We start from the raw sequence: 13,973 nt of genomic DNA, 5'->3' as shown, positions 1-13,973 counted from the left end.
AACTCAGGGAATTTGGATCGACTCGACATGCATGGTTGCTAATTTAGAATCAAACCCTCATGAAGATCATTACACACATCCCAGAATAGATATAAAAAATGGCTGAATCAGAATGAGAATTATAAGAGATGGGATTTGATAAGAAAAATAGGAATCTCTTACAATCCCCAAATGGGCCTTGGGAGAGGATATGGCTTAGACCCTACTGCTAATTAGGAGCAAAAATAAGAAAAACTTGGCTAAAAAGGAATACAATACTATTTGTTAAAATAACAAGTGAATTTGGAGAAAAATGGCATCTCAGCAGCTTATGAAGAGAGCACCAATCCTAGCTGGTAGATTCTTTCCAAAATCTGGCTGGAAGTCCATGCAATGGCACAGGGAATGGGCCATACTGAATCCCACTTTGAGATCCCACCACTTTCCATCTGCAAAGCAAAATAACAAAAAGCCACTGTCAATTCCTTGCACACAGAGATTGAGCAATCTCCAAGGCCCTCTGCAATGCACCAGGAATCTGCTCTATCTCTTAGATTTCTTATAATTCTGTTTTGGATTCAACGCTTGAGAACACTGAACTGTTTAGCTGCTAAATCTACTGTGCAGGACGTTAACATAGACTTGATTAGGAAAAAGGTTTACAGGCAAATCTCGTTGGACGGGACCAGCAGAAGGGTATCTCGTATTCGTTAACCAAATATAGACAGACAATACATTCAATGTATAGTTGCTGTGATTTTCGGCGATACCTGAACTTGGTGAGCAAATGGTGGATCATAACAAGAATCTCCAACTTGGCAAGTTCATTGCCTGGACAGGCATGTTGTCCACTACCAAATGGCATATATGTATTGGGTTTTGGTGCAACCTACACACACACTCAAAAAGTGAGATAAAAATCTGAAAAAAAGAAATTCCTTGGTCACAAACCAAAAATTACTATGTTTATTCATACCTCAAATCTTGTAGGATCAAATTTCTGAGGGTCACTGAAATATTCTGGATTGTGATGAATGTTCCTGAACAAAGGCATCACCTTCCAACCTTTCGGAATCAAGTACCCTGTCACAAAGTTCGGTGTGAGTCACTTTCCCTAAATAAACGTCAATTTCTGTGATAAATGTTGAAAGAATTATGGCCAGATCCAATATAAGCTCAATTGACCACTCCATCTAAGTAGGATCATCTATGGTTTTAATCTTGCATTTGCTCTCCGAATATTGAAAATACAGTCGAATTTGACCACCCCATCTGAACAGGACGCCTAGTTTTTTTGCTAAATCGATACGGGCAGGTCTCCAGGGATAGCCTAACTGTTAAGACTTGGATTTCTACTAGGAGTCCTAGATTCAGATATTTGGAAATTCAAATAGATATGAGTTATTCTTCCTCTTATTACCCTTGTATTCGACATCAGCCACTGCTTCCCTAAACGTAAAAGATATAATGCTTGCCATTCTCAAGCTCTCCAGCACAACCTGCCAGTCCGTAGTACTTTCTGTTAGCCATTTGTATAACAAAATGATATCCCATTAGGCAAATAAGTAGAGCTACAAATTTACAGTGCCAAAATTAATGCCTTGTGCTTGGAAGTGTTAAAATCACAGCTCTGTAACATTATTGCATACCTTGTGGGTTAATGGCATGCTCCTAGTTTGACTCCAACTCAATGGTTTGTTTTCCTCATCGTTCAGTTTGCGAATTGCATTCTGTTCGGCCTATTAGGAAACATCATCATCAATAATTATCAAGAATTAATACAATTACTGTATCTATGGATAGAATTCAAAGACAGACAAGAAACAAATGTGAGAAAGACTTGTTCTAGACCCTGCTGATGACTTGGCTTGTTCTTAATCATACCTTTACAGCCTCTAGAATTTTCTGGTTGTCATGGAGATACTTGACAATCCATGTCATGGCAGTAGCTGTGGTGTCTTGAGCAGCAAAAAGCACTCCAATAATGTTATCCGCGATTTGATCATCGGTTAAGACTTCTCCTTTCTCATCTTTTGAGTTCAACAGACAACCCAAGAGATCCTTTTCAAGCAACCTCTTCTCTTTTCTTTCACAAATAATATCACCAAGAATCTTGCTTAACCTCTTTCTTGCCTGTAGGACATCGATTTTTTAGAAATTATTTGAAGAGTCAATGCATGTCGAAGGACAATTTATGAGACATCATAGAACAAAATCTGAAGGCAAATGTACTCTTGTTTGTTACGCTCACCAGCACTGCCTTCTTGAAAGGAGTTCCCGGGAGGCTTGTTGGAAAGGAATTATAGCCTTTATCCACAATTCTGTAGTTCCTTTTCAATTCTTCTCTATAATGGGCTTCCAAATTGCCAAAAATCGCTAGTATTCCTACCTCAAAAGAAAACTGCAAAGGTAAAGCACAAATCCATGAGAATTACAAGATTCCGAGTAAGAGCATGTAAATAATGCAAACAGGACCTTAAAAAGGGCTCGTTTGCACAAGCAAGGAATATAAAACTATGTAAAGATTCACTAAGAATTAACACTTAAAGAAAGCCATATAGAATCTAGGCTGGGTGTAACAACATATCAAAAGTAGAAAAGTGGCATTAAAAAATTGATCTGTGCTAAATGTTGACTACATATTGAACCTCACCAACTAACCTTTTTCATTTCTTGGAAGGTGTTGAGGACATGTCCACCATCCCATGAGTCTAAGGTAGAGGCTGCTGTAGCAGAAATATCAGCAACCAAATTTCGAATTGCATCCAGAGACAAGGATCCCTGAACCAACTTCCTTAGACGGACATGGTAATCTCCTTGATGAAAAAAAAGAGCTGATGGACCGATCAAATGTTCCTTGCTTTTGGGATATGTTGGCTTGAACAAATGAGCTTGAGTCACAAGCACAAACCGAGCTGCCTCAGGGCTAGCCAGCATCACACTAGGGCAACCAAGAATATGGGTCTTGAATATTTCTCCATACCTATATCACCATGTACACCACATTCAATTGCATGCAAACAAAATGTTCAAAAAGAAAACTAACACGCACTGGAGGGGAATAAATGAAGAAATCAGAAGGATTCAAAGATGATCATGGGAAATAATTAAGAGTGGACCAAGAAAAGAACCTTTTTTGTTTGGAAGCAAAGAACACATTTGGGTCTTGAGAGTAGAGTTGAAGAGTCTCTCCTATGTAAGGCCATCCCAACGAACCTGGTGGGAGCTTAAATCCCGTGTAGGGTTCTTTGTTGTTTCTTTTCTTAATGATATAAGCCACTACACCTACAAGAAAGATGAGAACGTAAGCAAGAATCCCTCCCATCTCTATCTCTGTCTCTCTGTCTCTTTCTCTCCCTCACCTGAGAGCAGGTTTTAACAGCAGTATCACACAAGGTATTAGAAATGGTTGTTCTAGTCATGGGGAGAGCGGGAGAGGAAGTCGATTTATAGATGTCCAAAAGAATAAAAGACAAAAAACAACTAATGTGACCTCTCTAGTTATATATGGTATTAATTTAATAGGAAACAAATCCGGACAACTTTTTATCACACGGGCGAATTTTACCATGGAGGATATGGATATTCACACTCAAGCCTATCCAGATGTTCTTCAACTTCTTGCTAAGGCTACTCTTTATTGTAGGTCCAAGAATTCACCATCCATTGTCCATCACTCCTGCTTAGCGTGTTCATATAATCTTCAAAGTGATCACACAGAATCACTAATCCCTTTTACTTTCTTATTATTCCTATCGATCCCCCAGGTCTAGAGTGAAGAATTGCTTCACCAATATCTAGGGGCTTTTTTGTCACCCATGGAGTCATGTGGGGACAGGGGCCATTTACTGTATACGTTCTTGCTCTATCTAGTTGTCTACCATATTTATGGACTGCACTTAACAGATTGAATTTGGCTTTTATGGTAAGGAAACGAAGCTTTTTGGTGTTGGTGTGGTGGCAAGGGATAGTACTTGGTAGAAATTCTAGATTCGGGGGAGAAAGCTCTGTATCACAGAAGAATAAAAAAGCATTGATGATCATGTTCATATATATGCTTCTCATTTAATTCAATTTGCATATTGGTCTTTAAAATACAACTATACTGTTGTATATCTGTCATGTGTCCTGTAATATAGAGCGAACATAGAAGAGACAAAACTTCACTTGCTACACAGATAAAACAAAAACATAAAATAAACTCGTCTTTAAGATAATTTTAAAGTAAATCTTTGTCATTTTAAAATATTAAAAAAATAGAAAGAACAAATATACAAAACACAAACTTGTTTTGTTAAATAGATAAAGATAAGAACATAAAATATATGCTCTTTGTTCCAATCATCACATAATACTAATCAAACTCCACAAAATCCTGGTTAAAATTTACGTGCTTAAAATTCCCAACAAACCCTGTTCAAGATTTTTTCTCTTGGAGGGTAGCTCTGTTTTATGCTCTTTTTTTTTTTTAATGCTTTCTTTGATTTTACTACAAGTCGATGGACATAAAAAACACTGATCAAAGATTGCCAAAAGTCATTCCAAAGTCGTCATAACGTGGAATCCAAATCAAATAGATCAGTGAAGAAACTCCTACACAAAAGTTGATCGATTTTCAACTCTTTTATTTGGTAGTTTGGGCAGGTAATCTCACGTGATGCCACCGTCCTATTTAATCAATCCAAGAAACAACCAGTGTCTTCTTCTTGACTTTCATGGCCTTCTTTTACAACTTATGGTGGTGCTTTTTTTTTTTTTTTTTTGGAGAGCTTAATAATAATGTTAAACATGTCGCAGAACAACATCAATTAATCGTAGTCGTGTTTGCTTTATCCTCGACATTTATGGTGTTACATTCGACGTCTACAAAAGATGGAACACACAAGCACACTAGAAGACATTCCCCTTCGGACCACGCACCACGACTAGCTAGTTCTTCCATATATATGGCTCAGAACTGGCCGTACCAGTCCTCATTAATTCGCCGAACATTGAAGCACTGCCTCATTAGCGGCGTGATTTATACGAGTCTTCGTTTGATTGTTAGGGTTGATAGCAATGGGATTAGGACGAGAGCATTTCGTTTTGCTTCCGCTGCAGGGTAAAGAAAGAAACAAAAATGAAGTGACGGTGTATCACGGGAGTTCACATATCTCTCGATAAAATAGACAAATACAGGAAAAAAGAAAAGGATAAAAACGTGTAAGATACAGAAATAAAAAATAAATTTATTTTAAAAATCTTTTTGAATAAATCTTTTTTTCAAAATAAAAATTATAAGAGGATATCTATTATATTTAAACTGAAAAATAGAGTTTAGAGTTTAAAAATATGAATATTCGGTTTGAATTTCACGATTTTATTAGGAGAGATCGACGGGGGCAATGGTGGAGATCCGGGAGCTTGCAGGGCCAGCTCTTGCGAGGAGATTTTTTTAAAAAAGGTTGTGCATCTCAAGAATTATTTTTAAAAAAAATTTTATCTACAAATTAACAACTCATTCTTATGATAAAAAACATATAAGAAAAACAATGAGTTGTTAATTAATTGTAGATACAAATATATATTAAAAATAATTATTGTTTTAAATTAATTAAATAATTTGTCATTGAATACGTATGAGAATCTACTCGAATGGTTCAGTTTAAAATAAAGAATTTAATCAAATTGATTTTTTTTATTAATTTTAAACCAAATTGAATTGGTCTTATATTTTTAAAATTCATATAAGAACAATTTAATTCAAAAATATTCTAGTTGGGTTATTTTTTACAAACTTTGATTTAATGAACTTTAGTTTATATATAATAAGTTTTATTGTTTTTGGTTTCTGCAATCAAAACTAAGTGAACTGATTTTTTTAATTTTATTTCTCTCACCTAATATATATAAACCATTAGATTTAAATTTAAAATGAGAATACATTAAAATATGTCCATTCATGCATTTTTAAATTTCAAACTCCACTTTTATTATTAAGTAGATGTTTGTTTTTCATAAAACACTTTTTAAAAATAATAATAATAATAATAATAATCAATCCTTGCTGTTAACCTGCAAACTTAATTACATCATTAGTTAAAAATCTTCCACAATAAGATCTTAATTACAAAAATATAACATTTTACATAAAGTAATCAAACTCGCAATATATCATATAATTAATATTATTGTCATTGTCATTATCATAATTTTGTTTCGAGGCTGAGATTACCAGAATGTGGGAAGAGAGTCGTGCCGGACTAGATAGATAGACATTGATGACTTGCTGAAAGCACTGAAGAAGCTGTATTTCGTGACACACGCGCGCATGCACTAAAGTCAAAGATTAATTTTTGGATGCCTGCATCATGCGAACAAGGATTGAATTTCTGTTTAACCTAATGTAGACAGCAATCCCTAATTATTAAGCATGTTTGCCATTACTTAGAGCCCTCATTATTCTAATTTAATTTTTATTTCATCTTTTGGTGTATATTTTTTTTTGTTCGAGAACTTCATGAAGACATGTCTTGGGTCTAACAGAGTAATCGAAAGATCTCCCTTAGTACGCCAATTCTTGCATGACCTATACATCCGCGAGGGGGCATGACTGGCTTGATCCTATTGGCAATGATCCCTGCCTGAAAACGCGCTCTAGCGGCTTCTCCATCAAATGTGCCCTAATCTCGACTCTTATCCTTTCTTGGGGATTGGGGTCCTTTCCTCACATCGGTCGTGGCTCTCTTAACTTAAAAGCTGTGAGCCAAATTATTCTTTCTATTCTTCTCCTCTCCTGTTGGTCGAGTGAATACAAATAAAATTATAATGAATATTTAGATTTTATATTATTCAAGTTTATTTTTATATATTTCAATTTTAAACAATTTTTTATAATTATTTTATTTTTTTGATTATTCAATATAATTTTATATTAATTATTCTATACAATTTTATTTTTAAAAATATTTTTTAATTATCCTAGATGGAGTTACCGATATGCTCAATTCGTTGGTATTTTCTAGAGAGTTGGAAAACAAATTACTGTATGTGTCACTACCACCAATAAAATTAGTCTGTTGGTGATTTATCGTTGGGAATACCAATGGATATAAACAGTCTGTATATTTTAAAGAGTTTGAAAAAATTTATTACACGTGCCACTATCACCGATAGAATTATACCAACAAAATTATTCCAACATGTATATTTTTTAAATAAAAAAAGATAAGTCTAATATTTTAGCAGATCCTTAAACACTTGAACCTAGTACATTACTAAGCTCAAGTGAGTGGGGTTAAACATCTTGCCAAACCCTCTTTTCATGAATCTTTATTTTTGTTAGACACTTATGCTAGGTTTTTTTTCTCTCGGTTTCTTTAGCCATGGGTTTTATGAGGAATTTTTTTTTACATGAAACACACTTATATATTCATCATTAGTTAACATTTAATTTAATGGATATATATGTAATTTAACTTTTTTAAAAAAGTTTAGATATGCTTTGCAGTGTTAGGTAAATCGATATTTTTAAAAGAACTAAGCAAATTTATCATATTTATGTTCATTTGTCTATTTAATTTTTGTTCCAATCTACATCTATCTTGGTCATATTTATTTAATATTTTGATTTCTGTTTGTATTATATTAATAATGTGTTGGTGTGTGTGTGTGTCTATATATATATATATAAGGAACGATGTAGGGGGAAATAACTCCAGTAATTGTGCACTATGATAAATAATTTTGATGACTTTCAAGAACTAAAAAAAATAAAGTACCACACCTTTTCATTTTGTATATTTTTTTAATTGCCGTTTAAATTGGTATAGCTTTTATTTTTTAAAATATTTTTTATTTTAAAAAATATCATATTAATATTTTTAAAATATTTTAATATACTAATAAAAAAATTATTTTAATATATTTTTTAATTAAAAGATATTATATACCACATTACTTAGATCTGCTTATTTTTACGTTTCAAAAGTATTTTTTTTAAAAAATAATTTTTATTTTTTTATTTTAAATTAATATTTTTTGATGATTTCAAATTTTTTTGATATATTGATATTAAAAATAATTTTTTAAAAATAAAAAATATTATTTTAACAAATTTTTAAATAAAAAATATTTTAAATAACAAGGATAACCATTTTTTTATCTTACAGTGCTTTTATTGAATGAACAGAGACTTTTCTTCTCATGTGACGTATATGCCAACTAAATCCATAATAGGAGGTGGGTAATACGTGTCCATCCTTGTAAGGTCACTTCACAATTTCAACTGAAAGTTAAATTAACTTTAATCAGAATGCTTTTACTTTACTAGATTGATAATACATTGATAATTAAGTAGATTTGCTTTCCACGTTACTACTCAGAACTCAAATCCCAAGAGATTATAAATATAGCAATTTCTTTTATTATAAAGTCTGATCATGATTTTCATAAAACCCTCCTAGAAAATAATTTATCTCAATATGTAAAAGTAAGTTATAGAGCACTAGCTTAAAAAAACATAAGAAAAAGTCTTAACCACTAGAATGTGCCATCCAAATGAAGTTAATATTGAGGAAAAGTAAAAGTTATCGTGTTATTGATTAGAAATATAATTAGGATTATTTTTTAAAATATTTTTATATTAAAATTTATTAAAATAATATTTGTTTTTATTTTTAAAAATTATTTTTAAGATTATCATATTAAAACATTTCAAAATATATACAATTTTTTTTTAATTTTTAATAAAAATAACAAAAAAAATTAAATTTTTATTAAACACGATTTACATGCATTTTCAATCAATGCCTAATGATTTGAGACTAGTTTATTTATGTACCATTAATTTGTACCTTTTTTTAGTTTTTTTTTTTGTTTAAAAGCAATGTTGGTATTTATTTTTTCTTTGAAATGAGATAAATAAGAAGCGCACATCACTTAATATAAATTAAATATGTTCTTTAGAATATCTATAGTATGCTATAATACTTAATTATTGGTTATTTTATATCTTCAACATTTAACCAGTTAGTTGCTATTTAATTTTTGGATTAAATTTTTATTATAACAGAAAAAATAAAAAGAAAAAAAGGAAGATGACTGAGGAACAAATTATCAAACTCATGGTTGTTTTTTTTTTTAATAGTTATTAAATTCAATTATTCAATTTAATAAATTATCATAGTAAAAAAAAATCTTTACATTAAATAAATAAATAAAAGAAGAATAAAATCCAATTATATTAAGTATGTATGAAACAGTAAAAAAAACCTTTTCTTGTCATCATATTCATATGGAAAACAAATTATTTTATTGAGAAAATATTTTTGGTGAAAATCATTTTAATTTGTGATAAAAATCTATTTTTAAGAATCTAATAGAATCCCCCCTTTTCCTTTTGTGAAAATGGCATCCAGCTCAAACGTCGGAAATCTTAAGATATCCGCCCTATCACTGTATCACATCTGATTTGATACCTATCTGGTCCCACCTTCTCATGTGGGCTCCACATCATCTAGTACGGACTAGTAGGTGCATACGTGGAAGTCTCTGGAGCATGGAACCTCAATCTTCTTGGGTGCACTCAATCTCAAAGGCATATACTACAGTCACTGTTCCTCGACACCATCAAGGCTAGCTGGACCTTGACACCTGTCACGATCTTGATGATCCTTTTCGAGAAACTTCCGTTTCGATATTGCTTCCTTCTCGATAGAATTTATTTTTAAGCCTTCTTATTGGTTAAACGTCGGCGTGGGGCTGTTCGTTCATGTGTATTTTTTTTTTTTTTTAACGAATAAGTGCCTGTTTGGCATTGCGGCCAAACTGGCTTTTTGAAAAAATTCAAAAAATTTTTATTTATTTTTTTTGTTAAAATTGAGTGTGGTTTGTACCTTTTGGATCGTTTTGATGTGCTGATGTCAAAAATGATTTTTAAAAAATAAAAAAACATTATTGGCATGCTTTTCGGCACGAAAAACTATTTGAAAAGCAACCACTACCACACTTTCAAACACCCTGTAAATATTTGAAAGTTTTGTTTTTCATAAGCCCTTTTTTTGTCCTCAGTGAAAACTCCTAGGTGGTGTTTGTTTAATGTGTCGTGTTTGTTTGATGTTTTTGAGATAGAAATTCAAAAATACTATGGAAAAATAAATGTGTTTTGTTATAGGTAGTGGGATAAAAACATAAAATAAATTTGTTTCTATAACCATGTTAAAATGAATTTTTAACTTTTTACATTAAAAAGTGTCCATTTATTCCCTCTATCACCATTTCTTCTATTTTATGATAATTCTCAAACATTGTCATATATATATATATATATATTAAGTCTTATAATCAAAACATTGTAGTTTGCTATAATGTGTTTTTCTTTTTGTACCTATTTTTTTTTTTAAATGAAACTGTTATGGGCCTAAATTAATTACTAATTAAAGCAAATTTGCTGATCAAGTACAAGATTTAAAAACAAATGATTAAAGTTAAAAAATTAACAAAAAAAGGATGGTTAATTAATTTTTTTCTGAACTTTATTTTTTGATTTTTAGTTGGAGAGAGAAGAGAAAGTTGCTATATTTTGATAATAATAAAAAAAGGTTTTGGTCGACTAGGTCACACGTGGGGCCTTCTTATTGCTAAATATTTTCTTTTTTCTTTTTTTCTCTGGTTTTTTCTTTACATTACAAAAACATTTATTATAGTTTTTTACTCTTAACCTTTGACATAATTTTAAAATATTATTATAAATCTTTATTTGGATTTCAATAATTTTTTTTCCAATTATTATGTATCTAATCTAAAAAAATAACATTAATAATAAATTATTCATGAAAATTCGATTGAAATTGGTTTTTAAATAGATTCTAAACTTGATTTGATTTTATCAGATTTATGATTTTTTCAGCTTTCAATCACACAAAATATGAACATATTATTTTTACATTTTTTTATTAACTTCCTTTAACAATCATATATATATATATATATATATATGATTATGATGATGATTCCAGTTAAAAATATTGTGTTGGCTAAAATAAACAATTAAGAACTATGTGAATAAATTTTTTTTTTATGAAAATTAATCAAAACAATTGTATTTTCAAGTTTAATAACAATATCAAATAATTTCTTGGATTAGATAATATGTAATTAATAAAACCCTCAGCTCCATTACAATAGCCCATCATATGTATTCCTTCAGGTGAAACGCAATATATTAAAGAATGATTATCCATTACTTATATATATCAAACCTATATATAATATTAATAGTAACATGTATTAATTAATTACGTGAACTAAATAAATTAGTTAACATTGGTTTAACTCAAACTTATTAAATCTACTTTAATAATACTTTTAATTTATTATCAATTTTTCACAAAAAATCAAATTCTTTTATATTTACTAAAATTAATTTGAAACTCAACAATAAAATTAATAAAATATGAAACAAGTATTTACATAAACAAACTACATATACTATATCAAAATACTATAAAAATTAATATTTTAAAATTAAGTTTAAACAATTAAGCCAAAACATGGATGCTGATAAACCAAGTATTGAAATGGTTGGGTTTATGATGATGATAAATTGATTTTTCATTAAATATGAGGAGGGGGTTTTGCTGTTATTTGTAGAGAAAATGGAGGTGGGGGAGTGACTTCCCAAATCATAATTTAAATATTATAAAAGGATATACCAATGAATATTAGCGACATAATTATTTCATTAGCAATACTTTCTATAAGCATGACACATTATATTGTACTTTTTTTTTTTTTTTTTTATAACTGTAATTCAATCAGCATACATGGACAAAAAATTCTCACCAATTTATACTGAGAAAAACAACAAAGAACTATTCCATGAGTAAATTTGACTACAGTTTATCAACAGAATCTTTTCCATAAATATTTTCATTTATATTTGCCAATTTTCCCATTCTTCGATAGGATATTCATGGGTGGGTTCCAAGACATTTATATGGAAAACTATGAATTTGTTTTGCGTGCTCACATGGCTACTTTAGAGGTAGCGAACAACCAAGTACTGGCCTCAACAGGTGTGAACCAATTGAGCTAAGGCACGACATATAGGAATGGTCGTGTCAAAATATAAACATCAGGACATGGTACCGAAACAACTCCACTAAGAGACAGGTTTCATTGTCACAACCATGAAACCAGGGTTCAATGCTGAGATTATGTCCGTGCCTGCAAGTTTTTTTTTTACCAGATTCTCTCTCTTTTGTTCTGCGTTTCTCTGTCTTCTGAATTAATTCACGGGCTTAATAAACTTCAAAGTTTATAACCAAAAAAATAGCAAGACACATTGCACCCATAGCACGCACCCATTAGGGGTAAGTAAAAAAATTAATAAACTGATTAAATTAAAAAAATTAAAAAAAACATAACAAAAAAATAAATCAAATTAACCGATTAAAAAATCATAAAAAAAATTTCGGTTCATTTTAATTTCGGTTTCTAAATTCTGAAATTGATTGAACTGAACCGATTCAACCAGCCAACACTTAAAAAAAAAAAAAAACTATAAATAGATTCTAACTCTAAAGTAAGCAATCTCATTATCTCTCAATTTACTCTCCACATTGATTTTTTCTCCCCTGCCTCTACTTTTTTGTCTTGCTGTGGCTTCTTCCTGGAAAGCACGGATTCTTGAGAAAGCAGAGATTAATCAACAAGGGCTTTTTGTGAGAAATGTGTGTTTGTTTGTTTTTGTTGGATCCTAGTGGATGGAACCCCGATCCTCTCTCTCCTTTTCTTGTTGTTTCTTATTCTTTTCCTCTCTGGTTTTTGGGTTTTCCTTTTCTCTGGTCTTTAGGTTCCCTCCTTTTCTGTCTCTTTGGTTTTGTGTCCTTTTTTCTCCTCTGATTTTATAAGGCCAAACCTTAAGAGAAATTCGATCCTTATCTTCGGGATAGTGATCTTGTATGCTGATAATTATTGTTTTATTTTTTTTGCTCTGTGTTTGGTGGGATAAGAACACCAATAGTCTTGCTATTGTTAGACTATTGGTGTTGGGTTTCCTTAACATTAATGACGCATCGTGTGGGTGAAGGAAACTGGGATAAAATGGGATTTGTGATAGACAACCTGGTTTACAATGTGTATTGGATTTGATCGTGTTGATTGTTCTACAGAGGGAGGAATATTACTCGTGTTGGTAGAGGATTATTGGGTTTGAACCGGTTTTCGGTTCAGTTCAAAAAATTAAAAAAAAATTTAATTTAATTTTTTATTTTGATTTAAAACTGGACCAAACTGGAAATGCTCAGTCCTAGCACCCACCCACATAGAGAGAGAGAGAGAGAGAGAGAGATAGATAGAGCGCTTAAGTTCAAGGATTCTCTACGAATGGAGTCACAGCACGTAAAGTTGCCACCAGCAAAGGACTATAATGCCACAATTATTCGAACTTAAGTTCTTTGACGAGGTGGTGATTTACCGCTGGGCCAACCCTTTGTTGAAAGAGAAAAACTACTTGGCATTATTGGAATAAATTGTATATACGCTCTATATGCGTTTTGAATGAGTAATCATGATCAATTGGAATAAATTAGAGTAAAATGCATTAATTATCTTACAGAAATTAGATTTAATTAAAGCCGTAACTTTTGATGCACTCGTGCCATGATAATATTTAACATGGTCACCACCTTTTTATTAATGCTTAAAAAATACTTGACATTATTGGGATTCTGTCTAGCTAGGGGTGTCCGGAAAATCCGAATTGCAAGCACGATGAAATCAAATAATATTGTGACGAATCGCATGCTCGATACATGCATCTATATGATGGTCTATGCCCACATAATTCCTGCACTCATGTCTTCTCCACACGCAACACTAGACTAGAAAACTTTCCATCGGATCGTTAACGATGCTGAGATTGGCTTGCTCTTTTCTGGCCACCGTACTCTGCCTTCAACGTGAACAATCATGCATGGGAGGAATGTAGTATGCACGGCGAGCTCAGGCCA

At 31.4% G+C, this 13,973-nt stretch overlaps 1 protein-coding gene across 1 annotated transcript; it reads right to left on the bottom strand.

Annotated features, from left to right (window-relative positions):
- Positions 1–110: 110 nt before the first annotated feature.
- On the bottom strand, positions 111–3,433 carry LOC118035767 (abscisic acid 8'-hydroxylase CYP707A1). The gene is made up of 9 exons (XM_035041406.2): positions 3,111–3,433; positions 2,641–2,962; positions 2,231–2,380; positions 1,864–2,112; positions 1,629–1,718; positions 1,400–1,478; positions 956–1,062; positions 750–868; positions 111–428 (listed from the first exon to the last, which is right to left on the bottom strand). The coding sequence occupies exons 1-9, from the start codon at positions 3,302–3,304 to the stop codon at positions 329–331; spliced, it is 1,410 nt and encodes a 469-aa protein (XP_034897297.1). The 5' UTR covers positions 3,305–3,433; the 3' UTR covers positions 111–328.
- Between the last annotated feature and the right edge of the window lie 10,540 nt (positions 3,434–13,973).

Source organism: Populus alba, chromosome 14, assembly GCF_005239225.2.
Source record: "Populus alba chromosome 14, ASM523922v2, whole genome shotgun sequence".
NCBI lineage: Eukaryota > Viridiplantae > Streptophyta > Magnoliopsida > Malpighiales > Salicaceae > Populus > Populus alba.
The sequence above is the reverse complement of the archived record's forward strand: the minus strand, read 5'-3'. Positions and strand labels throughout refer to the sequence as shown.

Coding starts and splice junctions, on each gene's coding strand:
- LOC118035767 (XM_035041406.2), bottom strand. CDS start 3,304: ATGGGAGGGATTCTTGCTTACGTTCTCATCTTTCTTGTAGGTGTAGTG. Junction 1,719..1,863: donor AAATTCTAGAGGCTGTAAAG/GTATGATTAAGA, acceptor GTTTCCTAATAG/GCCGAACAGAATGCAATTCG. Junction 869..955: donor TTGATCCTACAAGATTTGAG/GTATGAATAAAC, acceptor GTGTGTGTGTAG/GTTGCACCAAAACCCAATAC.